Source organism: Peromyscus eremicus, chromosome 16_21 (genome assembly GCF_949786415.1).
Source record: "Peromyscus eremicus chromosome 16_21, PerEre_H2_v1, whole genome shotgun sequence".
In the NCBI taxonomy this organism is placed as follows: Eukaryota; Metazoa; Chordata; class Mammalia; order Rodentia; family Cricetidae; genus Peromyscus; species Peromyscus eremicus.
Window position 1 is genome coordinate 25,608,386 of NC_081432.1, and position 27,702 is coordinate 25,636,087.

The window sequence follows — 27,702 nt, forward strand, 5'->3', positions numbered from 1 at the left end:
AGATCAAAGTGTTAGGGTTGGGTCTCTCAGAGGCTCTGTTCTTGACTTGTAGATGACCACCTTCTCACGGGGTCTTCACAGGCCCTTCCTCTGTGAGTGCTAGTCTGTGTCTTCATGAGTGAGTCCCACTTTCCTCTTAAGGACTCCAGGCAATGGGACTTGGGTCCACCCTAATGGCCTCATTCTCACTTAGCTGCCTCTGTAAAGGCCCTGTCTCCAAAAACAGTAACATGGAGGCACTGAGGTCTGGGCAGGACACAATCCTAATAGCAGGTGGAAGAGAAAATCACTAGTGAGAGCCCAGAAGTACTGAAGACAAAATGGGTTAGTTAACCTCTAAAAACAGACACTGACTTTTTTTTAAATTATATTTTATGTATAAGGGCTGTGCATGTATACCTGCATGCCAGAAGAGGACATCTGATTCTATTATAGATGACTGTGAGTCACCATGTAGTTGAAGGGAACTGAACTCGACCTCTGGAAGAGCAGTCAGTGCTCTTTATCGCTGAGCCATCTCTCCAGGCCCCATAATGACTTTTATTACCCGAGAAGACACAAAACACACACGTACACACTGCATTTAACTACCAGAATGACATCACTGATCAATGGCCTCTGGGAGAATAAAATGGCAAAAAAAACCACCTTGTTACTTTTATAAAACTAGTGTAGACCTCACAAACCACAAACCCCTCCTAGATTTTTGGGGATTCCTGGTAGTTCAAAAACTATGCTTTGAGACCAAAGGTTGCAGCCAAAATTTTAAACCTTTTAAAAAAGATTTATGTATTTTTTAAGTGTGTGTGTGTGTGTGTGTGTGTGTGTGTGTGTGTGTGTGAGACATGTGTGCAGTTGCTCACAGAAGCCAGAAGAGGGCACTGTATCTCCTGGAGCTGGAGTTACAGGCAGCTGGGAGCTATCCAATGGGTATGCTAGAAACCAAACTCAGGTCCTCTGGAAGAGCAGCAAGCACTCTTAACCACTGAACCATCTCTCTAGCTCTAGATTTCTTTATCTTGTTAATCCTCAATTTAAAAATAGGGATAATAATAATAATAATACCAAGTCCAGCAGATTGCTGAGAAGACTGAGTCAATGTGCAAATACATGACAAGTGGGTGTGTTCCGTTAATACTGGTTATTATTACTGTTTGTAAAAAAAATTATTTCTCAAATTTTACTAGGAATAGTGGGCACACCTTTAATCCCAGCTCTTGGGAGGCAGAGGCAAAAGGATTTCTTTGAGTTTAAGGCCAGCTTAGTCTATATACCAAGTTCCAGGCCAGCCAGTCAGAGCTACATAGAGACACTATCTCAAAAAACAAGAGATAATTTTAAAAAAATTCTATTGATATTTATCTACCAATATACAAATGCTTCAAACCACAGAAATCTACAATACATTCCATTAGGCATCACACTGCCATCACTACATATCCCCTCTGCGCTTGAGAAATCAGCTAACAAATACAGCATCTGCTCACATGTGGAGGGGCAGGAACTCTGAGATTTGATAACAGAAGTCCTCATTCTGTTAAGAACAGACATAGCACACAACAATTTCCAAAACAAAACTCTTAAAGATTCTTACAAGCATAAGTCATTAATCGCTGACACCCGAAAGATGGTGTCTGTACCCCGGTGGACAAGACTACCCAACAGCTGGGAGAGATGCTCTGGGGAGGCATGTGGAGTCAAAATAGAGTCCTGTGCTGTGTCACACCCTGAGGTGAGATATAAAGCCTGACTATCACCAGCCCAAGGTGGAAGTCTTTTGGGAGTCCTTGGTGGACAGAACAGCTAAGTGAGTAAGTACTGAAGCCGGTAGCCCCAACGTAGTGATAATGGCGTACAGATCATATTAAAGAGAACACAGTACCTTGGGAATCTCATTTATTTGAAAATGGTCTGTCCCATGGCACAGAGAAGCCAATCTCCCCAACACAGTGATCTTAACACCGGGCTTAGGAGCAGACTTCACAGAAAGGAGGGGTCATGAGGATAAGGAATGACAACAGACAGAAAGGGAGAAGAAGAAAGGGAGGGACAGAAGGGAAGGGTGTGGACTGGAGCTCTCCCCTCCCCAGTCAGCTGGAGGCCGGAGTGCCTGCTTCTGCCACACTTCCAGGCTCCTGATGCTGCAGTCACAGTTCTCTGCTGCTCTTCTCCTGAGAAGGAAACAGAAAAGAGCTATCGTAATTCCATCGGGGCTGTGGGAGGGCAATGGGAGATGTGGAGTACAGGACTCTAACAATTTTGCTGCTTGTTTGTTTTAAAACTTATTTATTTTTATTTTATATGTATGGGTGCTTTGTCTGCATAGATGTCTGGGCACCATTAAAGTGCCTGGTGTCTGTGGAGGTGCAAAGAGGCCACTGGATCCCCTAGAACTGGAGTTACAGACAGTTGTGAGGCTCCATGTGGGTGCTGGGAATTGAACCCATGTGCTCTAGAAGAACAGCCAATGCTCTTAACCACTGGCCCAGGACTCTAGGCCCTTGGGGTTTGCTGTTGTTGCTGTTTGTTTTGAGGGGAAGGGCTTGGTCTCATATACCCCAGGCTAGCCTTGAACTCTCTATGTAGCCAAGGATGACCTTGAACTTCTGATCCTCCTTCTCCTCCCAAGTGATAGGACTACAGGCATGGGGCACTCTATACTGTTACACGTGGTGCTCGTATTTAACCCACAGTTTTGTGAAAGCTAGTCAAGCACTCTACCAACTGAGGTAAATCTCCAGCCCCTAAAACATATTTTTAGGGACTAATTTTAGAATGAAAATGAACAGATCAAGCAACACAAATCTAATTGTAACTGCTAAAGATAAATCTCTGGCTAGTGAGGGAAATGAACACAGGGTGTGGAAGGGACATCTGTGAACCCAGGTCTGGACCAGCTCTATTCACAGTAGCCAAGATGTGGAAGCAACCCAAGGGTCAGTTGTGGACGGATGTGCAAACAAAATGAGGCATACATACAATGGAATATTCTTCATCCTTAAAAAGGAAGGCAGGACTGTCAGATGACGTGACATGGTGAATTTTGAGGGCATTATGCTAGGACAAACACTGTGCTTCTTACTTCCATGAGGTACTCAGCTGTCACAATCACGGACAATGGTCACCAGGGGTTGGAGGAATGAAGAGGGAGGAAACTACTTGAAGGTACAGTCTCAAGTTTCAGAAAATGAAGTGTTGGGTGGCGGTAACAGCGGCAACGTTACACACGTATTTAATAAACAAACCTTAAACTTAAAATGGCTAAAATGATATATTTTACATTATTTATAGTTCTTCCTAACACACAGACTAGAACAAGCCAAAGGTTGATCGGCTCAAGCTCTCCTTGCACCCACAAGCATCTTGGCAGATACGGTGGGACTGTGGACGACCATCAGAGGCAACATGGAGCTGGGAATTCGGAGGGGACCACTCAGGACAGTCAGCCTCTGCACTAATCTTGCTTCCCATTGCTAAGATAAAGACCATGACCAAAACCAGCTTGGGTAGGAAAGGCGTGCCTTACTGGCCTGTTCCTCATGGCTTGTTCCCCGTGCTTTCTTATACACCTTAGGACCACCTGCCCAGGGGTGGTACCACCTGCAGTGGGCTGGGCCCTCCCACATCAATCATTAATCAAGAAAATGCCCACAGACATGCCTGGTTACAGGCCAGTCTCATAGATGCATGTCAGCCATTCAAGTTCCCTCTTCCCAGATAACTACAGCTTGTATCAAGCTGACAAAAAACTAACCAGCACATCCTCCGAATTCCCACCCCCACACCCCAGTGACTGTCTTCACTACCTTAGGAAGACATTCCATTTCTAGTGCTTCTCATACCCACTTCAGGAGAAGTCAACCTGTCCACAGGAGGCGTAGTTTCCAAAGCTGTCCACTGTGAACCTCTGGGAGATGTGAATGGAATTGAGCTTCAGGGAACCAAAGTAAAAGTTCTCAAACTTCTGCAAAGGAAGAAACCAAAGAGGGCTGGAGAAGCAGTGCTCACTGTCCCATCTGCCTTTGAACACCACACTGCAAGTCCACCCTCTCCCCCCATGTTTCTCTTCTCAGTGTTTATTCTGAATAATGATCCTAGAGAGGAGGGATGGGGGTGGAGTGAGAAAGAACAGCCGGTTCTTCCTTCTCATTAATCCTCAAGTCTCCCCTGAGAAAGTACACTAGAAAGGAGAGCTGCAAAGTCAAAGCCGAGATGGATCTACTGAGCAGACATGATCGAGAACTTGTAATAAACATCCTGGGGCAGCCATCAGACTCTCAGGGCTTGACAAAACGCTTCTGATTCAGTTACTGACCAAGACCCATTAGTATCGGATTTTCCTAGGGCAACATAGAAGTCCATAGGGCGCATTCCTCTGCCTTGTCAACAGCTCTTACTAGGAGCAGAAGACAAAGCTCAGTGCCACACACATGATGTAGACACTCACTCCTCAAGCATGCAGCGCCATCAGAGGAACACTGGATGCTTATGAAGGCCCTTTAATTAGATGGAGATCTAGGCCAGCATCCTCCAGGAAATGTTCCATACTGCACTCTTCCATTCTGAGTGCTTTCAAGAGCATCAGTGGGAGGGAAGGACCTGACCTTGTGAAGATGCATTCAGAAGGCAGAACCTGAAATGCCATTGGAATTCATCCCAGGGAACTGAGGAAGGGCTGCCAAAGAGCAGTTTGTGCCCATACCACCCTGAACACACCCAGTCTAATCTCAGAAGCTAAGCAAGGTCAGGCCTGTGAAGTACTGGGGTGTGAGGAGTGTCTAACCTGCTAGGAGCAAGAATTGCTCTGCTTACAGTCAGAAAGAACCCAAGAAATCCTCCCTTTCTTTCTCTGTTTTTGGCCCTGGGGTTTGTATCCAAGGTCTCTGCCTGTGCTCCAGCTACAAGCAGCCTTTCAACACAAGTACCCAACAATGCTGAACAGAAGCTGAGGGTGGAACGATGCTCCGCTCACAGGCTACTGTCTCCTCACTTCCTTCTAAACCAGCCCCCACACCCACGAACCCAGACACTGGCACCTTCTTCTTCCTGCAATTAGTGGCCTAGAAAATGCCTGAGGTTCATTAAAAGCTAACTTTACAAAGTCCAGTACATATTGATTCTTCAACATGACATCAATTGGACCCCACAGATCTACGTGGAGGCTGTGAGCTGCACTGTCTTGTCTTTCTGAAAGGAGACCAGCTCTCTCCAGGGCTGACTACAGTTAACTCTGCTTCCTGGCTCAGGCAGCCTGTACAAACCATATCCACTTTCTTGTAAAGAAGTTCAGGCTGAAACAGCTATCTGCTAATGCCTTTGCTGAACATTAATTTGAAGTGAAAACCACGTAAACAAGACTGACAGCTTTACAGCTTTACAAACTGAAGCCCTCTGGGCACAGAGAAGATCGAATAATCAACCGGCAAAGGAAGGGACAAAACAAAGGACGGGTGGCCTTTCAGTCCTCCACACCATCCCTGTGTCCACAGTCCCAGGTCAAGGAGGCATCACCGCATGGAGCTGGAACTGACCCGCCTCCGACCGCACTCTTCCTCCTGCAGAACCCCCAGGGACATGATCTGCCCAGGAGACTCCTCACTACATTCAGGTTGATGAAAGCCAACAGTGAACGTGGTGATAATGAAGTTAGCTAGATGTGGTTTCAATGAAGTATTTAAGAATATTAGGAGGAGAAGGACCATACATTCGTACACTCTCTAAGGCCAGTGCAGGCTGTGAAGACAATGGAGCATTAACACCACTCACTGCCCCAACCCATATGGGATAAAAGATCACAACGGGCAGAGAGCCAGCAAGACAGACAAGCAAAAACGCCTTCTAAATTGTAAACTGGTGCTGAGAATCAGGAGTTTCTTGTGATGCTTCTCAGATCTCTCTACTCTCTACATCTTGCATTTATTTTCCTAAGTTCCTGCCTTTTCTCTTGCTTTTTGATAACATCCCTTCAGATGGATTTTGCACACATAAGTCTCTAGCTCAGGCTAACCTTCTTTACAGCCTTTCCTACCTCCGTGTTCCCGTTCTCTCTGAATGCTGGTAAAGACTGGAACAGATGATTTTGCAGCAATCTCTCAGTTAATTTACTCTTTAGTCATTGTTATATTTTTAGTGTGAAGCCTTGCTGTTAGTGCTATCAATTATTTCTAGTGACTCATCAGAATAGAAACCTTGTGGAAGGAGAAACTAAATCGCACTCTATTCTGTAACAGTATCTAGTAGTCTATAGGAGGCCAATGACTATTTGATGGGCAAAATGACAACAAAATCTCATGCTATAGAGCTCTCCCTGTGTCTACAAGTCCACAGAGGGAGAAAAAGATGACGGGTCCGTGTGTAGGCTGGAATTAATTTATAAGTTACCATCAAGAAATCCCTGAAGAGGACTTACCAAAAATTGTATTACCTCTAATTAAGCTGGGAGTGGGAAACATATCTCAATTCTAATTGGCTGTCAAGAAAGAACCTAGTCAGTAACGGAAACTTACAGACTGTCGGCTTTCGCTGTTTCTTATCTACCGGAACTGGATTCTGCTCTTGGCTCAGTTCCTGATGTGGGGTATCATTCAGCACTGATGATGGACATTCTTATGCACACACACATGGCATGGCTCTGTCTCCCAAGTCTCAGGAGTCAGGAAGCAGATCAGAAGGAAGGAAGGTGGCTGTGATCTTATGCAAAGTCCCTGTGTGTTTTCCTCCAGATCTGAACATGTTTCCATGTGCATGTAGATATGCATTCTCTACTTCAATGAAAATGTCTACCTGGAGCGGGGATGGAGGGGGACGCCTGTAATCCCAGCATTCGGGAGTCTGAGGCTGGAGGATTTGAGGCTAGCCTGTCTCAACAATATAAAAACAAAACAAATAAACAAAAGCCTCTTCAGCAAATGCTAAGTGTATGATCAGAGTACAGGCACTGTTACCTCTGAATCTAACACACACACACACACACACACACACACACACACACACACACACACACACATCATGTTTTTGAACAGTGCTTCCCAGCTGGTGGCACCATTCTGGAAGGCTGCCGCCATTAGGAGCCAGGGACTGGCTAGCAGAAGTATGTGAGCAGGGTGGGCCTTTAAAGGCTGCAGCCTAGCGGCTAGTTCTGGTCACTCTGCTTTCTGGTCTGTGATGTGAAGAAGCTCCATCTCACATTCCAACAGCCATGAATACCACCATGCTGCACCAACATGGTGACTGTCAGTCTTTGAAACAGCAGCCAGCAAAAACCTTTCTGGCCTTCAGATGATCCTGTCAGGTAATTCTGGCCTCAAAAATGCAGTGGGACACGAGGAAACACTGGGCAATGAGGTCTGAGTGCAAGCAAAGCCACCTGGTGGAGACCAGAACTGAGCTGGACCTTGGGCCATGGACAAGACTGGGGACAGGGCTCAGAGGCAGAAATGAGCATGGTGAGCAGGGCCAGGCAGTTTAGATGTCAGGAGGGGTCCTGAAAATTACAGTGAGGAAGACTTAGGAGGGAAGAATAGATTACAGAGGCCCCCGAGGTTCACAAGTTAGACCTCCTGCTACCCAGAGGAAGTCACTGGAGGTCTCTAAGCAGGCTGGAGAAAGTGCATCTCAGGGAGATTAGCCTCAGTACAGAAGGTCATCTCAGCAGAAACAGCAGCCATGGGAAGGATGGAGCAGATGGGAAGCAGCAGGGGGAGGGACAGAGAGATGCTCTGGGGAAACCAAAGTGAGCAGGCACAGCAGGGGACCAGAGCATTTCTGAGAGGGAGCTGCTCCCTCAGGCACCCCACACTGCACACACACATTCACAGACATAGTCTGCATGGCTGTCTGTAACCATAGTTCTATCTCTAGCTATAGCTTCTCAGGCCCTTCTCCAGGCTCCTGATGGGTTGTGATTATGCATTAGACATGAACTCCGTAGCACAAGCATGTTACAATAAAAGAGCTTTACAGACATCCTTTTTTTTTTATTGAACTGTTATCTTCACATATCAGGGATGAACCCTTTGTTATGAATTACAAGTATGCCCTTGTAATTATTTGTAAAAAGTTGTCACTTTTTCTTTTGACTTTATGATGGTGCTCACTTGTCAACTGAAATTTTTATGAACTCATATATTTATCGTAACAAGAGATTTTTAAAACCGTGTCCTGACACCATAAACTGCAATAAGGATTGCAAGAGCCAACATTTATTGAGTAGGCACCATGTTTGGCTGATACATCCTCACAACCCCAATAAGCAGAAGCTACACTGAGTCCTCATCTTACTGCTCAGTGTGCGGTGGGGGAAAGGCTGTGGTCACTGGCACACAGGAGGTGATGGGTTCAGGACAGGCCACCCCACAAGCAGCACTAGACCATCAAAGAAAGATGGGGACAGGATGATTTCTCTTGCCTTCTATGGCCCTTTCCCCCTGAAGTGGGCCCTAACACACTCCCTGGGAGAGACTCCACATTATCAGAGACAAAGAACATTCTTTGTGAAGATACAACACACTCTGAGACTGTCCAGGCTCAGAAGACCATGACTGTAGGGAGCAGAGAAAGCCCTGAGTGAGTGATGTCCTGAGTCAAAGTGTTGACATAAGCATGGCATGTCAAGGACCCCACAGCCTCAGCTCAGAAGGCAGGCAAAACCTTCCTGGGGGACTGATTGTGAATGTTGACAGTATATGCAGACAACATCTACCATGCTTTTCTTCCCCAACCCTCACATCCCCAGATATTTACAGCCTGCCTCCCTAGAGAGGTCCCCTTAATCCAGCTGTATACCATACACCTTGCCTCCTTGTTTATCTGTATGCAAGAACACCATTGCCCGTTCCACTCTATCTAATAAACATGCTGAGCTTCTCAGGTGCTGAGGTTTCTCCATCTGAGAGTGCAGTCCACCCGGCCCCAGCTTTCTGTATGTCTGTCTTTTGCTTTTGTTTTTTTGGTTTTGGGGTTTTTTTTTAAAGATATATTTATTTATAAGGTATACAGCATGTATGACTGCAGGCCAGAAGAGGGCACCAGATCTCATTACAGATGGTTGTGAGCCACCATGTGGTTGCTGGGAATTGAACTCAGGACCTCTGGAAGAGCAGTCAGTCCTCTTAACCTCTGAGCCATCTCTCCAGCCCCCTTGCTTTTGTTTTTGAGACCAGGTCTCACTGTATAGCCCTAGCGGTCCTGAACTCACTATGTAGCCCAGGCTGGCCTTGGACTTACAGAGATCCACCTGCCTCTGCCTCCCCAGTGCAGAGATTAAAGAAATGCCCCACTACCAGTCTTTTCTCCATTCCTTCACTGCCCTCAGTCTGGTCCAAGTCCCATGGATCCCTGTAATGATGCAATCACTTCCTATCATCAGGGAGAAGAGACTAAAAGTCCTCATTATGGCCAGACAAACTTTCTCCTGTTTCTGAGGACAGCTAGGGGACTGGTTGCCTGTGGGGCTTCATCCGCACTGGACTGCACAGTTCTTGCCCTCTCTTTTCTCCCCTCCTCTCCTTCTCCTGGCCCTGAGAAATGCTGTGTTTATTACTGTTAGGATTGAGCCCTCTGGGTATGCAAGCTTTGAGTTTCATATTTTCTGTGACTCCCTTGATGTGTGCATGTAACAGTCCTGTGTGCTGTCTCCCTAGTAACCCAGCTACTGTTAAGTTTAAAGATTAAACTCTTGAGAGAGGGAGGGGAAAATTCTCTTTGCCCTCCAGTAAGTCCTTCCAGTTCATTGCTAGCCCATCATATTCTCTTATACTCCAACTCATCTCCCCATGACCTTCTACTCTTGATCAGGCTTAAGAATGAACATAGGTAAGTATACTCCCTCTGGAGGCTCTTGTGTTATACACGACTTGAATGAATGCATGTGCTTTCCCCTCATTAATCCGTCTCCTGTTGGAGGGGTCTGGGCCTTGAACTAGCACCCTGTCCTGGTCTTGGACTGCTCGTCTGACCCAGCTGAATTTCCTGCCTAATCTTGTTTGTCCCTGAAGACAGAATGCCTCCAGTGCAGAAGCTGCCCTTCCATGGGCTGGCCAACTGGTGAATCTCAAGATAGCTGCCAGAGTGAGCATTCCACAGCACTGGGACAGCTGACAGACTCCACGACAACAGGAAAGAACCACAGAAAAAGAGGTTGTGCCCACATGCTTGGGAGCTCCTGAGGGATCCCCAGAAAAGATATGAATATTCCTCCCCTTCATTAGCATATCCCACCCCTTCACATCTGGAACCTCCTGGTCCCTAGGGTACGTGGCGGGGGGGGGGGGGGGGGTGATTTGTAAGCTGGTCCTCCAATTCTCCCATTTTTGGCCAAGAATCTGTCCCCTCACTGCCGAATACAGTCCTGTTACTGGTTCCTCAGTTCCTAGTGGAAAAGGGTTCCAATTTGGTAAGAGGACCTGGTGAGAGAGAAGTCTCTTTTCCTATCATGTGAGGTAGAAAACTGAGACTCCCCTCAGGAAGCCTGACTCTAGACTTGTGCCATTTGACCTCTCAGTGTGGGCAGCTCCCCTTAAGAGAGGTCTCCTGAAGGCCTAGCCTAACCACCAAAGGTCAACACATGGCTTGCACAATCATCTCTTTCCCTGAACCTATGGGTCAGGTGACTGCAGCTGAGCTGAAAAAATGTTCATTAAATTGTGGATGAAAATAAGTATAAATCAACTCAATTGCTCTATTGAATTAGGAACCTACATGAAAAGGGGAGACAGAAGAAAGAAGTTAAATTACAAGTTCAAAAGCAGCAGGGAAAACCAACAACCCTCGACTGCTCTTTTGAACTTAAGGTAGTTCATGAAGAGTAAAGCATTCTGTTGTTTAGAAAATAATAGATCTGATGGAAAATTTAAATTAAAAGGATACAGTCAAAGAATTTTAGTCATGTTGAGTTTTTCTCCTCCTGTTTTATAACAACCCCCCGGGGATTCTGAAGCCTCAGCCATTCTCTCTGCACAGCACTTTTCTGACACACACACAGCTCTGAGGTTGTGAAAGCCAGAGTTTTAAATACTTATTGTAAAGGAACATAACAAACAGCTATGCAAAACTACTGACTAAGTGGTAAGGAGTGAAAATGGAATTTTTAAAAAAATTTTTTAGATTTATAGACTTACTATATATACAGTGTTCTGTCTGCATGTATCCAGATCTCATTATAGACGGTTGTGAGCCACCATGTGGTTGCTGGGAATTGAACTCGGGACCTCTGGAAGAGCAATCAGTGCTCTTAACCTCTGAGCCACCTCTCCAGTCCTCTGAAATGGAATTTAAGACTGCCACTGTTTGTGTTCTCCCTGGCCAACAAGAAGACTGAACATGGATAATCTAAGGGGAAGCTCTTATATCTACGTTTGAGAGGCATTTGAAAACTGTGATGTACACACTGCTATCCTTCATTGTGTACTCAAAGAATCAGGAAAAAACTAAGTTCTTGCAGGGCAATGTGGCACATGTCTTTAATACCAGCACTTGAGAGACAGAGGCAGGTGAATGTCTGTGAGTCTGAGGCCAGCCTGGTCTCCACAGGAAGCTCCAGGCCAGCCAAGGCTCCATAGTGGGACCCTATCTAAAAACTACAAAAAAAGAAAAATTCTTTAATGTGTGTTCATATGTGTGTGTGTGTGGGGGGGGTAACAGGTGTGTGGGAGTACATGTGCACAAATATGCACACAAACGTGGAGGCCAGAAGACGATCTCAGCTGTTGTTCCTCAGACATCATTTTTTTATTTTTATCTTTTGAGACATGGTCTCACTAGACCTTTGGTTTGAAGACTGGGCTAGACTGGCTGGCCAGAACGCCCCAGGGGTCTGCCTGTCTCTGCCTCCCCAGCACTGGAACTGTAAGCACACTCTCCTATGCTCAGCTTTTTCAAATGGGACGACACCCAGATCCTCACATATGCTAGGTAAACCACTCTACCACTGCACTGTACCCCCAACTCCATCATCTATTTTAAATTTCAACTACAAATGTAGCAGAAGTAGCCCAGAAAATTAAATAAACTTTTCTGCCACCAATAAAGAAGAACTGACAACAATTGGGATAAAATGGCTTAAGGTCAAAGCCAAGAGTTCATGCTGGGTGTGGTGGCACCTGCGTTAATCCTAGCACTTGGGAGGCAGATACAGGTGGATCTCTGTGAGCTTAAGACCAGCCTGGTCTACATACTGAGGTCCAGGACAGCCAGGGCTACATAGAGGGACCCTGTCTCAAACTCAACCCCCCAACAAAAAAAAAGTAAAGCTGGGTGGTGGTGCCGCATGCCTTTAATTCCAACACTTGGGATGCAGAGGCAGGAGGATCTCTGAATTCAAGGCTTGCTTGAACTATAGAGTGAGTTCCAGGACAGCCAGGGCTACACAAGGAAACCATCTTGAAAACAAACAAATAAAACAAAAAGGGTTCCCCGAAAGAGAATTCAAAGTTGAAACTGAATCCTCCTAGCCAGCACTGTGACACACACACACACACACACATATACACACACACACACACACACACACATACACACACACACACACACACACACACACACACATACACACACACACACACACACACACACACACACACACACACACACACACTGTATTCCAGCACTGGGGAAGGAGATGTAGGAGACCACAGGTTTGATATGAGTCTGGGCTACATATAGCCCTGTCTCAGAAAACAAACAATTCCAAGCATCCTGCTGCCCATGCTCACATGTCTGTGGAGTCCACCATTTTTAGTTTGTACATGTCTGTTTCCTCTGGAGAGCACAGAGGGAATTACTGATTTCTGGTAACTGCAAGCATCCAGCTGCTCCATGCTAACATGTCTGTGGAGTCCACCATTTTTAGTTTGTATATGTCTGTTTCCTCTGGAGAGCACAGAGGGAATTATTGATTTCTGGTAACGCAGTGGTACACACTGAAGGAAAACAAATGGCAGGATTGAAGGGCTGACTGTGGTCATTTTTCCTGGCATTCATCGTGGACCTTCAACTCCTTCCTCCCAGCTCGGTGGCATAACCATTAAACACCAGAAAGACTGGAAATCTTGGGATGGAGGAAGATGGGGAGGAGTCTCTCCCATCTGTGCCCTCAAGGTACAGAACCAACAGGCCTGCTGGGGTCCTGTCTTCTTCAGTCCAGACAAAGCAGTGCTCAAAGTCCCCAAAGATTCGTCTTTTGAAAACCAAGTTTATTTATGGGAGAGGGAGCTGGCTCAGCTGGTAGCGGCACCTGATGTTTAAGACCCGACGACCTCAGTTCAAACCCCAGACCCAGAAAAGGTTCTCTGACCCATACACACATACATACCCACAATGATAAATAAAAGGGTTTCATTTCTTTATTACTAGTGTTGTGTGTGGGTGTGTGGAGGTGGGGGACATGCTTGTGCCAGAGTCATGTGTGGGTCAGAGGATAACTTATGGGAGCCAGTTCTCTCCTATTGTGGGTTTCAGGGACTGAACTCCGGACATCAGGCTTTCGTGGCAAGTGCTTTTATTTGCCCCCAAATCTCTCTTCTAGAAAATGTACTTCTCATGCTGGATGGACTTAGATAACTTGATTTCAGTAAGAGAAAATCCAGTTTTAAAGTTCATAGTGGAAATTTAAAGTATGTGATGGGATTGAGGTAACTTAGTGGTTGAGCAGCTTACCTAGAATATGTGAGGCCCTCAGCTCAATCCCCAGCACCAAGGAAGAGAGGGAAGGGAGGGGGGGAAGGAGAGAGGCAGCAGGCAGGCAGGCAGGCAGGCAACACACACCATGTAAGTCCCACACGAAGTGAGTCGTTCTTGGTACCCATAAGTTAAGCTAACCTGTATGCTGTATTTGGTACAAATATAGAGGAACTAGGTGGTGGGACGGAGTGGGCCGTTAAGGTTGTGCTGGTCTCTCCTAAGGAAGGGTGCTGTCTCTTGTTTTCACACATGTGATTAGACTTCTGAAGCCCACAGCTAAGGGGCTAAGGAATACCAAACGCATGCTACTTAGAAGTTTCCCCACTGTTTGTCTTACATGCTGTTCCACCAACTTCTACTTCTGCACAATTGCCTGTTTACAGAGAAAAGTAACAGTAATGGTACTACCTGATACTTAAGCACAAGGCTTCCCACCTACCTCCTCCCTTCATGGGAAGGCAGGTAACATGATAACTGAAGACAGTGATAAGCACTTCGTGCTCCTTGGGAAGGCACTCCTAGTACAAAGCTTTGCTGTGGTTAAATAACACCTTTCATCTAAGGATCTCAAAGTATCTTACAAATCCCAGCTCATTAACCCTTCAAAAAATTGTGACGAGAACCAAAGCTGACTTAAATATTCTCACTTAAAAGATAAGAAACAGAGACAGGCTGGGACCACTAACACTGAGATAAATTTAGGAGCTCCTAGTACCAGGCCTCGCATACTGGCCAGCAGAAGGCTGTGACCATGAGGCAGTACATGCTCAAGTATAATAATAAATCTGTATCCAAGAACGCCAACTTGGGAGAAAATTCCACCTTTTAGCTATGTGCATACGCTCACAGCCAAGTGTTCACTTATTTCAGGGCTGTTATGGCTTGACTAGGAAATGCTCCACAATACTTAGTCCTGAGTTGGTGGCATCATTTTGGGAGGTCCTAGAAACATCAAGATGTGGGTCACAGTTCAGAGGTTTAGTCTGTTATCATCATGCAGGCAGACACGGTGCTAGAGAAGGAGCTGAGAATTCTTACATCTTGACTCACAGGCAACAGGAAGTGGTCTAAAACACTGGGCATGGTTTGAGCACATATGAGACCTCAAAGTCTGCCTCCACAGTGACACACTTCCTCCAACAAAGCCACACCTCCTAGTAGTGACATTCCCTTTGGGGGCCATTTTCTTCAAGCTACCACATTCCACTCCTGGTCCCCAAGGGCTTGTAGCCATATCATAATGAAAAAATTTATTTAGTCCAACTTCAAAAATCCCCATAGTCTATAATAGTTTCAGACTTATTTGAAAGTCTAAAGTTCAGAGTCTCTTCTGAGACTCATGCAATCTCTTAACTGTAATCCCCTGTAAAATTAAAAAACAGATCACATACTTCCAACATATAATGGCACAGGATATACATTACCATTCCAAAACATAGGGAAGAGAGCACAGTGAGGAAATACTGGACCAAAGCAAGACTGAAGACCAGCTGGGCAAACTCTGAACTCTGCATCTCCATGTCTGATGTCAAAACACTCTTCAGATCTCCAAATCTTGTCAGCTTTGTTGACTGTAACACACTTCTTTCTCCCGGGCTGGTTCTACTCCCTGTTAGCAGCTCTCCTCAGCAGATATCCCACAGCTCTGGCATCTCCAACAACTTGGGGTCTCCAAGGCAATCCAAGCTTCAAATTCACAGCTTTGGGAAATGGCCTTTCTCGGCCACCATTTAGGGACACCCCTGACACATGCCTGGCCTCCGCAGCTTTCCTTAGTTGCGGAGGCAAACTTCATAGGCCCTCTCTTCTGTCCTTAAAGTCAGAACCACATGGCTGAAGCTGTCAAGTTCTGCTGCTTGCTGGGGCTAGAACATGGCTTCCTTGTTTAATTACACCTTCATGAGCTTTCTGTTTTCTATGATTATCTTCACTGCCTAAGTTTGGCTGCCTGAAACTGGATCTGTAGACCAGGCTGGCCTCAAACTCAAGAGATCTGCCAGCCTCTGCCTCTGAATGCTGGGATTAAAGGTGTGTGCACCACCACAACCAGCTCTAAACTTTTCTTTAATTCCTTTTCACAAATTGGAAATTTAGCCCTGAGGTTACCACTCCCTTTATTCTATTTCCTAATCTGTTTATCTCCTTGAATTCAGGACTCAGCTCCATTCCACTTCCTGGGGCTCCTTTTCTCCTCAGCTTGCTCCTTTTATTATAAATCTTTATAAGCATGAACACTAGTAACCACAGACAGAGTCTACACTAGGTTGTTTTGAGATTTCCTCTGCCAATGAAATTAATCCTAATCTCTTCACTTTTGCCTCAGGCAGACTCTTTAGACAAGGGCAAAAAACAGCCACTTTCTTCACCAAAATATCACAAGAATGATCTCTAGGCAACACAGTAAAATTCTTTTCCTCTGAAAACTCTTGAGTCAGCACCCCACAGTTAAAAATCATTCTCAGTACCACTGTCTTCCATGCTCCTACTAGTATGGCCCATTAAGCAGTGCTTAAAGTATTCCACTGCTTTCCTAACCCAAAGTACCAAAGTCCAAATTCCTCCAAACAAAAACATGGTCAGACCTATCACAGCAATATCCCAGTCCCTAGTACCAACTTCTGCCTTAGGGTTTCTATTGCTGTGAAGAGATACCATGATGACAGAAACTCTTATAAAGGAAAATATTTAATTATTTATTTATTTATGTATTTTATTTAGGTATGAGTGCTCTGTTTGCATGTGTGCCTGCATGCCAGAAGAGGGCATCAGACTCCATTATAGATGGTTGTGAGTCACCATGTGGTTGTTGGGAATTGAACTCAGGACTTCTGGAAGAGCAGCCAGTACTCTTAACTGCTGCCATCTCTCCAGCCCCAAGGAAAACATTTAATTGAGGTGGAGGCTTAGTTTCAGAGGTTCAGTCCATTATCATCATGGTGGGACATGGTGGCATGTAGGCAGACATGGTACTGGAGAGTTAGCTGAGAATTCTACATCCTGTAGGCAACAAGAAGTGAACTGAGACACTTGGTGTGCCTTGAGCATATATGAGACTTCAAAGCCAACCTCCACAGTGACATACTTCCTCCAATAAGACCACACCTACTTCAACAAGGCCACACCTCCTAATAGCACGACTCCTTTTAGGGGCCATTTTCTTTCAAACCACCATACTAGAATTCATAGTGAGACCCTTGCCCAACTCATCTTCCTCCCCTCCACAAAAACAGTGCAGTTAGGAAAACATTGTTCCTGGAGAATAATGTCATCAGAATGAAGACTTAAAGGTATCTTAGAACTCGTCTGTCTCTACCCACCATGGCCTCAAAGGTGTGTGTGTGTGTGTGTGTGTGTGTGTGTGTGTGTGTGTGTGTGTGTATCCATTTAAAACACCCTCCTTTGAGAATACAGGGTGGCCAAAGCATCCCTACAGCACAGGGCCACTTATGAAGTTGTTTACTCAGGAATCAGCTGATCATGCTTAGCTACCCTCACTCAGAGGCCAGGGGCCATGATCCAAAGGGTCCACCTACTGCTCAAAAGGGTAGCAGACTTTGGAGCCCAACTCATGATGCTGGTCTTAGAGGCACACAGAACCCAAGGAGTGTAGAGTCATGGAGGCTTCTGCCCAGATTTCAAAGGTCTGAGAGGCTGAGTGGTGTGCGGCAGGGAGCCCTTACAAGGGCAATGGATGAAGATATGAAGGTATAGCCCAGGCTGCAATGGCGATCCTGGGATATTGGGGATGCTGGGAATGTGGAATGTCTGCTAAAGAAAGCCACCAAGGGGGCCAAAAGAAAGGCCATGTTGTTTGCAAATGGCAAGACCATCCTAAGAACAGGGCTACATAAGTCTGCTGGAGCTCGAGTCACACCACATGCTCCGGATGTCAGCCATGGAACGATGGGATTTAGTGTTTGCCTGCTGTGTTTTCTCTTCCTTTTGCCTCCTTGCTGTTCTGTTCCTCCCCTGTGGAATGGGAAGTTTGGGTTTGGGTCTCTGAACCTGAACGTGTGGAGATGTTGGAACCATTACTACACTGTGGACTCTTAGATGCTTGGTTCCCAGCTAGTGACACTCTGTGGGAGGTTCTGGAAACTTTAGGAGGTGGGAACTAAATAGAGGAAGCAGGTCACTAGGGCTGTGCCTTTGAAGGCTAACACACCCCCTTCCTCCCTCTTTCTTTCCTGTCTTGAGATTAAGAACCTCCTCCACCATGCGCTCCCCTGATCATGGTGTTCTGCCCACGCACGCAAATTCTTCCTTCTCGTAAGCTGTTTGAGGCCAGCACTCTTGTAACAAGAGGAAAGATGGCACACAGGCTAAGTGTGGGGATCAAATGATGTAAAAACTACAGTCACGACCCCTGGGAGATCCTAATTAAAAATAACTTTCAAAAGTGGTGCATTTCTGAAGCGTTCTTCAAGAAAAAGGCCTACAGATACAGGATCAGAACATCAGGCAGTGAGAATGGGGACCTAAGCATGGTTTAATCCTCTGCACTGGAGAAGCCCAGCACAGTGATGCTCCATCCTGAAAACCCATCACCTGAGATGTGCAGGTAGGCAGAGCAGAAGTAAAAATCATCCTCAGCAACACAGAAACATCTGAGTCGAGCCTGGGATGAGATCTTGTCTCAGAAAAAGGATGTTAGGTAATCAACAGAAATGTGTTAACCCCAGGGTAGGTGGGACGGCTCAGTGAGCAGGGAGCTTGTGACACCAAACCCGAGGGCCTGAGTTCAGTCCCTGGGACCCACACGGCAGAAAAAGAGAACAGCTTCAAGACGGGTTGTCCTCTGACCTATACACGCACATGCACGCACGCACACACACACACACACACACACACACACACACACACACGCATACGCCACAGCTCTGCCCCCAACAAATCTAACGAAAATTTATAAAGAACTACATTACCAGGCTAAAAATATAATCAATTTTGAAAATATTTTACTAATCTGTTTCACAATTAGGATCAGAAACACTTTTTTTTTTTCCTAAGTTCTATTTGTTAAAATTCCTCAAACCTAAAAAGTGATTCTGGGTTCCTGCCAAAGGGGCAGCCCTCAAGTCTTCCTCTCTCACCCTGTCTTCTGACTGCACACAAACAAGATCCTTCTGTGAGAGCAAGTGCGGGAAATGAAAGGCAAGGAGGTAGGAGGCAAGCACACCCAAGAGCAAAAGCCATCTCCTTAAAACTACCCACACAGGCGGTGCCTATGCACCCCAGGGCAAGCCATATTCCTACACAGACACACCCCTTCACCAAGACAGAGACATGGAAACTTCTTCAGGGTGGTGCTCAGTGACACAGAGGACCTGGAGTGTCGGAGGCTGAGATCCCCAGCATGGACAAATTCCTCTGAAAAGGACCTCGAAGGTTCTTAGGTAAAGCAGGTATTAACGCTTTCCCACCAATGACTGCGGAGCTAGTCTCTGTCACCATTTCTCCACCTTTAAACAGGATGGCCTTTTATAAAGACACCCTGTATTTACAATAGGAAACAAAAGTAAGTTACAGTTCTGCGTGCTGAGTCCCTCCCTTTCCACTCTGTGTCACAGATCAACTTCAAGGGCTAGAAGGCTTATTGGGCTCCTGGTTTCAGAGGTCTCGTGGCCTCAGTGCTCTGAGCCTGTGGCAGCACACCACACCACATGTTGACTGCGTGGCAGAGAAAATCTTATTTCATGGCATCCAGGAAGTGAAGGAGAAGCAAGAAGGGACCAGGATCCCCAAGTCCCCTCTAAGGGTGCATCTCCAATGAACCACTTCCTCTAAGTAGCCCCACCTCCTGAAGGCTCTATTTCCTCCTAAGAGCACCACAGCTAGAAGACCAAGACGTTAACATATAGGAATCTGGGGGACATTCCAGACCCAAACTACTGCATATTCTGATTCCAAACTCCACTAGATCATTCCAGAAATAAATGAACGAACAAGCAAAACCTAGTTTCCTTGAAAGGAGAAAAAGAGAAGGTTTACTAGGAATCTTTATAGCCACAATCTGTCCACATGGAGCTGCAATACTTGTAAAGACTAGAACAGTAACATCTTCAGAATAAAAGGCATTATTGTTGGCAAGGATCTGTCATCTTTGAGTCATCTTCAAATACAGCCCTGAGTCTGGGCAGAGAGGCTACTTTTAATCTGAAACCTCAGACTGCAGCGATCAGAGTCAATAACAATAGCTAATAATAGCCAATAAAAAGAGGACGTGCTGTTCTCACAGAAAGCCTGGGCACCTCAGAGCCAAGGAGCAAGGCCAAGGGCAGTGCTTGGGAGAAGTCCTATCAGCAGGAGTCTCCATATGGAAAGTGCAAAACGCTGTGTGCACATCAGGACGGCTACAACCCTCCACCCTGTCAACACGCACGCACGCCTGCTTCTTTCTTGTTCCTTCAGGCAAACAACACCATAGCGCTTCATGCCACCAACAGAGCTGGCTCCTCATCTCTGTGACAAGGATGGCTTTCCTTGCAAGAAGAGAAGAGGGACTTCCCCGTCATTCTCATGTCTCTGCTGGAGTGTGCAAGAGGTCTGTTTATAGCCTGGCCTGGTCTAGGGAGGCGACAAACAGCCAGGGAAGGGAGGCTATAAAACCTGCAAGTAATCACTCAGGGTTGCACTTTTGGACGTCCGGCCTGCACCTCACTGCTGATGCAAGTATTATCAAGTTTAAGACTGCTGGTAAAGCCAAATGACCTATTAGAGAGTGAATTAAAACTGCTATATACAAACAGGATGCCAGACAGTTCTGCTGAGCACTTCAATATGCAAAATGCTAAGGGACTTCCCCTCCCTGCAGGGCCTTTCCATTTTGAAAAGTAGCAAGAAAAAAACACGGATGGGGGGAGGAGGAGGTGGAGACAGGAGGCCGTGCTGACAGGGCTGGAAAGCTGTGCTTGACCTCAGTGCAGGCCGCACACGGTGCCATTCGAGAGCTGGCATCTGAGGCGGGCCGATGGCAGCTCAATCTGTTGCCAAGTTTCCTTCCCAGAAAGCCTTGCCTTGAGGCATGGATATTACTGCTTTACCACAGTAAACTGTCTGGTGGCTGCTGGCTTAGAGACTTCTCAGGCCCCAAGCCTGTACAGCCAACCCCCGCCAACCCCGAGGGTGGCTGCTCTCTCAGAGCTGACCCAGGTGATGTTTCTGCACATGGCTGCCCTGGGAAGAGCTAGTGCTCATTAAACTTTGTTGTCCCACTCCTTTTCTATTTCCTGTCTGGTCACCTTCCTGCAGACAGTACCTGTAACAGCACTCAACCCACAGAGAAGGCCCACAGAAAGGAAGGGCAGGTCGGCAGAAGCAGAGCCCTAGATCTTGTCTCTCCAGAGCAGGCAGCTTAAGTGACTTCTCAGCCTGGGGCTTTAGGGAGATTAGGCATCCCAGCACTGACTGTTGGCTATGTCAAAGCAACACACTGAGAAAAAGGAGACGAGGGAGGGGAAAGAAGTCAGGGCCAGGCCATCTCCACTCCAACTTTCCCAACATGGGGATGGTGTCCAAAAGTTAAAAAGCAAATCAGATATCCTCAGGCAACAGAGTGTCTACATATGCACAAACAATAGCTGTCCAAATAATAGCTGGGCTACGAACAGCTCCTTGCAAGATAGAAGGCAGACTGCCACATGCTATCAACTACGTTGTTTTCACCTCATTAGACAAGACTGAACCGTCAGCCAGAGCCACAGGAAACATGCCTTCAGAAGCATCACCACCGCCTTACACATTGTGACACGCACTCACGGCTCCACGGTCCAGCTCAGACAGCTGCCTTCCTTCCCTCTGTGAAGGTGTGGGTAGATGTCAGACAAGCTATAGGCTCTTTGGAAGAAAGAACATTATCATGCCCAAGCATGCCCTGAGAGTTGAACGCCATGGCAATCTAAAACAGAGTAATTGGACGTCTGCTGGATTTCTAGCCAGACTGTTTTCTCCCTAGCTTTTAATTTTTGAAAATAATGCTCAGCATTGATTCTAAAATAGCTTCATGGCTGGGATTTTGTCCTTTTTAAAGCTATCACTGCTCACAGTACTACCGACGTCGTTTGTTTTTGTGTCGATTCTCTAACATTTGGAATCATAATCAGATACCATTGCCACAGGGTACCTACCCACCATGCTTTCCTTCAGTCAGGAGCCGTGCGTGCGTGCGTGCGTGCGTGCGTGCGTGCGTGTGCATGTGCGGCGTGTGTGGTGGGTGTGCACTTAGCCTTGCAGGCCTTGCCCAGGTGGAGTCAAGAGGTCAACATTGGGTGTCCCCTTTTCTTTATCACTGTCCCTGAACCTGGAGAGTGATACTGTTTTGACTAGACTGTCTGCCAGAGAACTCAAGGGACCCATCTGTCTTCTCACTCCCCAGCATTATGATTACAGGCACACACTGCCATGCCCAGCTTTTTTATGTGGGTGCTGGGGAATCAAACTCAGGGTCCTAATACATACACCATGTGGTGGTTCGAATAAAAAATGTCCCCTACAGGCTCCTGTATTTGAACACATGGTCCTCAGTAGGTGGCACTGTTCAAACTCAGGGTCCTAATACATACACCATGTGGTGGTTCGAATAAAAAATGTCCCCTACAGGCTCCTGTATTTGAACACATGGTCCTCAGTAGGTGGCACTGTTCAGGGAGATTACTGAATTTGAGGACATTTGGAACCTCGGTGTAGGAAGCACATCATTGGGGTGGGCTTTGAGAATGAGTGTCTTGCCCCACTTCCAGCTTGCTTGCTGTTTCCTGTGTGCACATGAAATGTGACCAGCCAGCTTCCTGCATGCATTCCCCACCACCACGGACTTAATCTTCTAGAACTGTAAGCCCAAACAAACATTCTTCTTTAAGTTGCTTCTGGACATGACATTTTATCACAGCAACAGAAAGTAACTAATACACACAGCCAGCAGTCTACCCACTGGGCCCTCTCCCCCAGCCTCCAGTCTGGTGCCTCAACAGTAGTCTATCACAAAGGAGATGTGTCCCATCAACATCTCTGGGTCCAGATTTACATTCCGCTACTGTTTTTCTCACATTGTAATTAAAACCACACAATTAATAATAGTCAGTCATATAATAAGGAATGAAATTCTGATACATGCCACACAATGGATGAACCCAAAAAACACACTCAATGAAATAAGCCACACCAAAGACAAACCTATGATACCATATATGAGGTACCTAGAACGGTCAGAATCACACGGACAGGAAGAATGCAGGTTACCTGCAATTGCAGGGATGGGGTGTGCAGCTGCTATCTGGAAAGAGACGGTCGGTCTCACAATCATGCCAGTTACACACACGCTGTTGGTAGTTTACAACAACAGCAACAGCTACAACGGAAGCTGAGGAGATGGCTCAGTGGGCAGTGCTGTTTCCGCATGAGGACCTGAGTTCAGATCCCCACAGCCCACACGGAGAAACCAGGTGTGATGGAGAGAGGAGAAAACGGGAGGACCCCTGGGGCACAAGGGCTAGCCAGTCTAGCAAACTGGTGAACTCCAGGTTTGGTAAAAGACCCTGTCTGAAAAACTGTTAAAATCTGCTCTTGCAGTAGGCCCACTTTTGGTTCCCAGCACCCACACGGGAGCTCACAACCATCTTAACTACAGTGCCAGGGAATCTGATGCCTTCTTCTGACTCCCAAGGCATCAAGCACACACAGGGTGGGGGGGGGCGGGGGGGGGGGGAGAGAGAGAGAGAGAAAGGGAGAGAGAGAGAGATGCTCATACACATAAAAAAATGTAAATATTTTTTAAAATAAATGAGGTGAAGCAGTCATCAAGACACTCAACATGAAATCTGACCCAATATGCACATGTATCTCCCCACCCACACAAGAACATGTATGTACGTGCACACACACTAACTACAGTGACTCTAAAGAGAACCAAACTTGACTCATTTCTTCAGTGAATAACACACAAAGAAAATGAACAGATCCCTAGACATGAATGCAGATGAGCATTTCCTACAATAAGACCAGGTGTCCATTTAAAGAGTTCATGGGAATGAGCTCAAGGACTGAATATTCATTCCCCTTCCCTCAAATGCACCACATCGGCATCTCGCTTAGTGCTTTATGCTTAGAGGATATTCATGAAATATCACCACATTTCGTTCTGAGGAGAGCCAGCCAGGAGTCCAGGACAGCAGTGCCAGCCTCCTGGTTTGGTTCTTTGTTTTGCACTTGCTGCCTCTGCCGAACTGTGGCCAATGTCTCGTTATCGTGTTGGCTAGACCCTCCAGAACCTTGGCATCATCCCCCCCAGGCCAAGAAAACACGTGGAAATATTCCAACGCCACTGCAAAGAAAAGTCACCAGTAACTGTGGAAAAAAGCTAAGACAGAAGCAGCATCACGTGAGGAAAGACAGCCATTGAATAGTGAGGAGTATCTTTCCAGAATAGACGGTGGTGTCCATCAAAATCAGACGTTGCTTGAATCTAGTTTCAGTAACGGCTTCCCCTCACTGACAGCTGATCTCCGGCACGCTCATTAGTGTCTTCAGACTTCACTTTGCAGGCAACGGAACACATACACTAGAGGAAACTGCTTCGTGAACCGCTGCTGGATTTGGATGTTCCGCCTGCCAACAGCACACAGTAAGAGGCCACACTGGAGTGCTTCAAGCTGTTCTACGGCTCCATCTCAAGCATCTGTGAGCAGCCGTCAGACCCTCTAACATCAAGTACTCTTCTAGCACTGGGAGAAGGCACCTCAATCATCCCCCACACTCTCCTATTTTAATCACAAGAATGGAGGCAGAGGGCCAGCAAGATGGCTCGGTGGGTACAGACACTTGCTGCCAAGCCCAATGACCACATCTATCACTGACACAGCGAAGAAACTTCACCCATAGCCTGAAAAGACATCTCGTTGCAATCTCCTCCCTCAACTTCACGTGTTCCTGCTGTTTGTGCTAATTATAAAGTTGTAATTCTAGCACTCAGGAGGGAAGAAGATGAGGTCAATTGCCAGTACCTCCAGTACCCCCAAAACAAACATCAACATACTCACTAGAAATGAACCAAACAAACAGAAATTCAATAGTACTCATTCACTGAATGTTGATTCCTAAATATTTACTAATTTGTTCCATATCTCGAGGCTCTGATAAATATTCACATCAACAGCACTAATGAGGCAGAGGAAGAAGAGTCACAAGTTCAAGGCTGGCTAACTGCAGGGTAAGATTCTGTTTGTTTTTAAAGTGTGATATATCTAATACCACAGAGTTGCACTGGGTCAGATAAAATATAACTAAGCTTGTGGTGATATACTGTGTACCCTAATAAACTTGCCTGAAAGATCAGAGAAGCAGAGCAGCCAGCCACTAGTTCTTACCTCTACGACATCCTCAGCCTAAAGAGAGTGAATTCCTGTTTCCTCACGCATTATATACATTTCTCTGCCCTGCCATATCACTTCCTGGGATTAAAGGCATGTGTGCTTCCCAAGCAAAGGCATGAGATCTCAAGTGCTGGGATTAAAGGTGTGTGCCACCACTGCCTGACCTCTGTGTCTAATCTAGTGGTTGGCTCTGTCCTCTGATCCTCAGGCAAGTTAATTAGGGTACATAATATATCACCACATAAACTAGGGGCTGGGAAGATAAGCTCATAAATTGCTTATCACACAAGCAGCATCTGAGTTCAGATCCCCAACACACACTCACACACCAACACACACTAACATTTATTAAAAAACAAAAACTAGACCAGGCAGTGGTGGTATATGCCTTTAATCCCAGCACTCAGGAGGTAGAGCCAGGCGGATCTCTGTGAGTTCGAGGCCAGCCTGGTCTACAGAGCGAGAACCAGGACAGGCACCAAAACTACACAGAGAAATCCTGTCTTAGAAAAAACAACAACAACAAAACAAAAACAAAAAAAACTAGTTGTACAAAAGTTTTAACAAACAATGTGGAGAATGACCAAGAAAGAGACCTAATGTTGGCCTCCAGCCTTCACACAAGCACACACACACACACTCATGTACACACACATACAAAAAGAGATAATTAAACTAAACTCTAAATTCTGAGTCGGGGATCAGCACACTTCTGTAAAGGACCAGATGGCCGCATACTCTTGGTCACAACAGTGCCCTGGTACATGTGACCATGCTGTGCTCCAGGACAACTAGATGAGGCTCACAGAAAGCTTTTGTAGTGCTGGAGACTGGGCTCCAGGCCTCCCGCACACCAGGTGAGGGCTCTACCACTGAGCCACACCCTTGCCCTCACACAGTTTTATCTGAATTCCACATGCTTTTCTTGTGTCCTGTCATTCTTCCAGTGTGTTCCACTTCCCGTTCCACCACTAAAAAACTGAGGACCCAATAACAGGTGGTGGGTCACCCGGGGTCTCCAGACTCACTGTTGACTGCTGTTCCAAGTTTGTGGCCTGAAGTGCTGTCCAGAAGATGCCCATGCTTGTAGACTTGTCACATAGGAAATCACTTTCTTTATTTCTCTTTGGTTACTGAGATAAGATCTTGTTATGTAGCCCTAGTCTTAAAACTCTTGATCCCCTGACTCAGCCTCTGGAGTGCTGAGATTACATACATATGTTGCCACCTTGAGCTAAAGCTCTCTCTCTCTCTTCCTCTCCTCCCTATCTCCCTCCGTGTGTGTGTGTGTGTGTGTGTGTGTGTGTGTGTGTGTGTGTGTGTGTACACGTGTATACTTGAGCCATGATACATGTGCAGTGTGGCAGCCAAAGGACAACTTTGTGGGTATTGTCTCCTCCCATGTTCTCCTGGGTTCTGGGGATTAAACTCAGGTCACCAGGCCTACACTACAAATGCCTTTACCTAAGGAGCCATCTGCTGGTCCTGATTCCACTTCTTAAGAGAAAATGAAATATTTGAATGAAAGGTAGTGCTATCTTCTTGATATCTTGCTCCAATATGAAACACTTTATCAAATAATTTGTTTGTTTGATTGACTGATACATAGTCTTGTTGTGCAGCTCAGGCTGGCCAAGAACTTCCTTCCAATCTTCTTGTCTTGTCTTCCAAGTGCTGGGATTATAGACACATTCTACCACACCTGGCCCTTGTTAATTTCTTCTGACAATTCCTTTTACTATTATTTTTTTTTTATTTTGTTTTTTTCAGACAGGGTCTCACTATATAGCTTTGGCTGGCCTGGAGCTCATTATTTAGACAAGGCTGGCCTCGAACTCACAGAGATCCAACTATATCTGGGATTAAAGGTGTACATCATCATGCCCGGAATACTTCTTTTTTTTTTTTTTTTAAAGTTTCCCAATTCCCTGATAAATTCCAAGCTTGGCTTTTGCCTGTATTTCTTTGAGCACAATCCAAGTCTGCCACTCCACTGTGCCATATCTTCATAAACTGTTAGAAGTCTGTTTATTATGAATGGTTTCCTCAATGCCTAGTCTGTACTGACTGCTTACTGGCCATGCTGGAGAGAAAAGGTCCTTGACAAAATACCATCAGAGAGAAGGGACGGCCCATTCTTCCAGAGGAATTTCACTTGTTGTTGTCATGGACCTGGGAACGCTCATGTCCAAAACCTCTTGACAAAAGCTAAAGACTCAGGTCTCTATGTCTTCTTTTAGACCCAAGTAATGAATTATTACACTTTTGTTTTATGTTTTGAGATGGAGTCTCACTATATAGCCCAGGCTAGCCTTAAACTCATGATATAGGCCAAGCTGACCTCAGACTGATGAAATCTTCCTGCCTCAGCCTCTCATGTGCTGAGACAGCAAGCCCAGATCAAATGTTTGCACTACGGATCTTCGTCGTCAATTTTTACCCATTCTCTTCCCTTTCCTCAGATTCCCTTGATTTCTCTTCCAACCCCAAAGGAACACACGTATGAACTAGTGTATATGTTTTCTCTTTCCCTGAGTGGCACTTTTTCATAACAACTTACCTTTATACACAAGAAAATCCTCCAGAGAGTTGTTTCTCCCAGCCTAGGTCATGTGACTGTTAAGAATAACGTGGTTCCCTCTGACAGCACGGACAGAAG

At 46.0% G+C, this 27,702-nt stretch overlaps 1 protein-coding gene across 1 annotated transcript in view; it reads right to left on the reverse strand.

The window, feature by feature from the left end:
• Positions 1-1,879: 1,879 nt before the first annotated feature.
• Positions 1,880-27,702, reverse strand: part of LOC131893892 (activating signal cointegrator 1 complex subunit 1-like) — a 37,271-nt gene continuing 11,448 nt past the window's right edge. Inside the window, exons 3-4 of the mRNA XM_059244004.1 lie at positions 3,843-3,964; positions 1,880-2,171 (exon numbers count right to left, since the gene is read on the reverse strand). Coding sequence (XP_059099987.1) covers positions 3,848-3,964 — 117 coding nt within the window. The 3' untranslated portion in view covers positions 1,880-2,171; positions 3,843-3,847. The remainder of the gene's footprint in view (positions 2,172-3,842; positions 3,965-27,702) is intronic.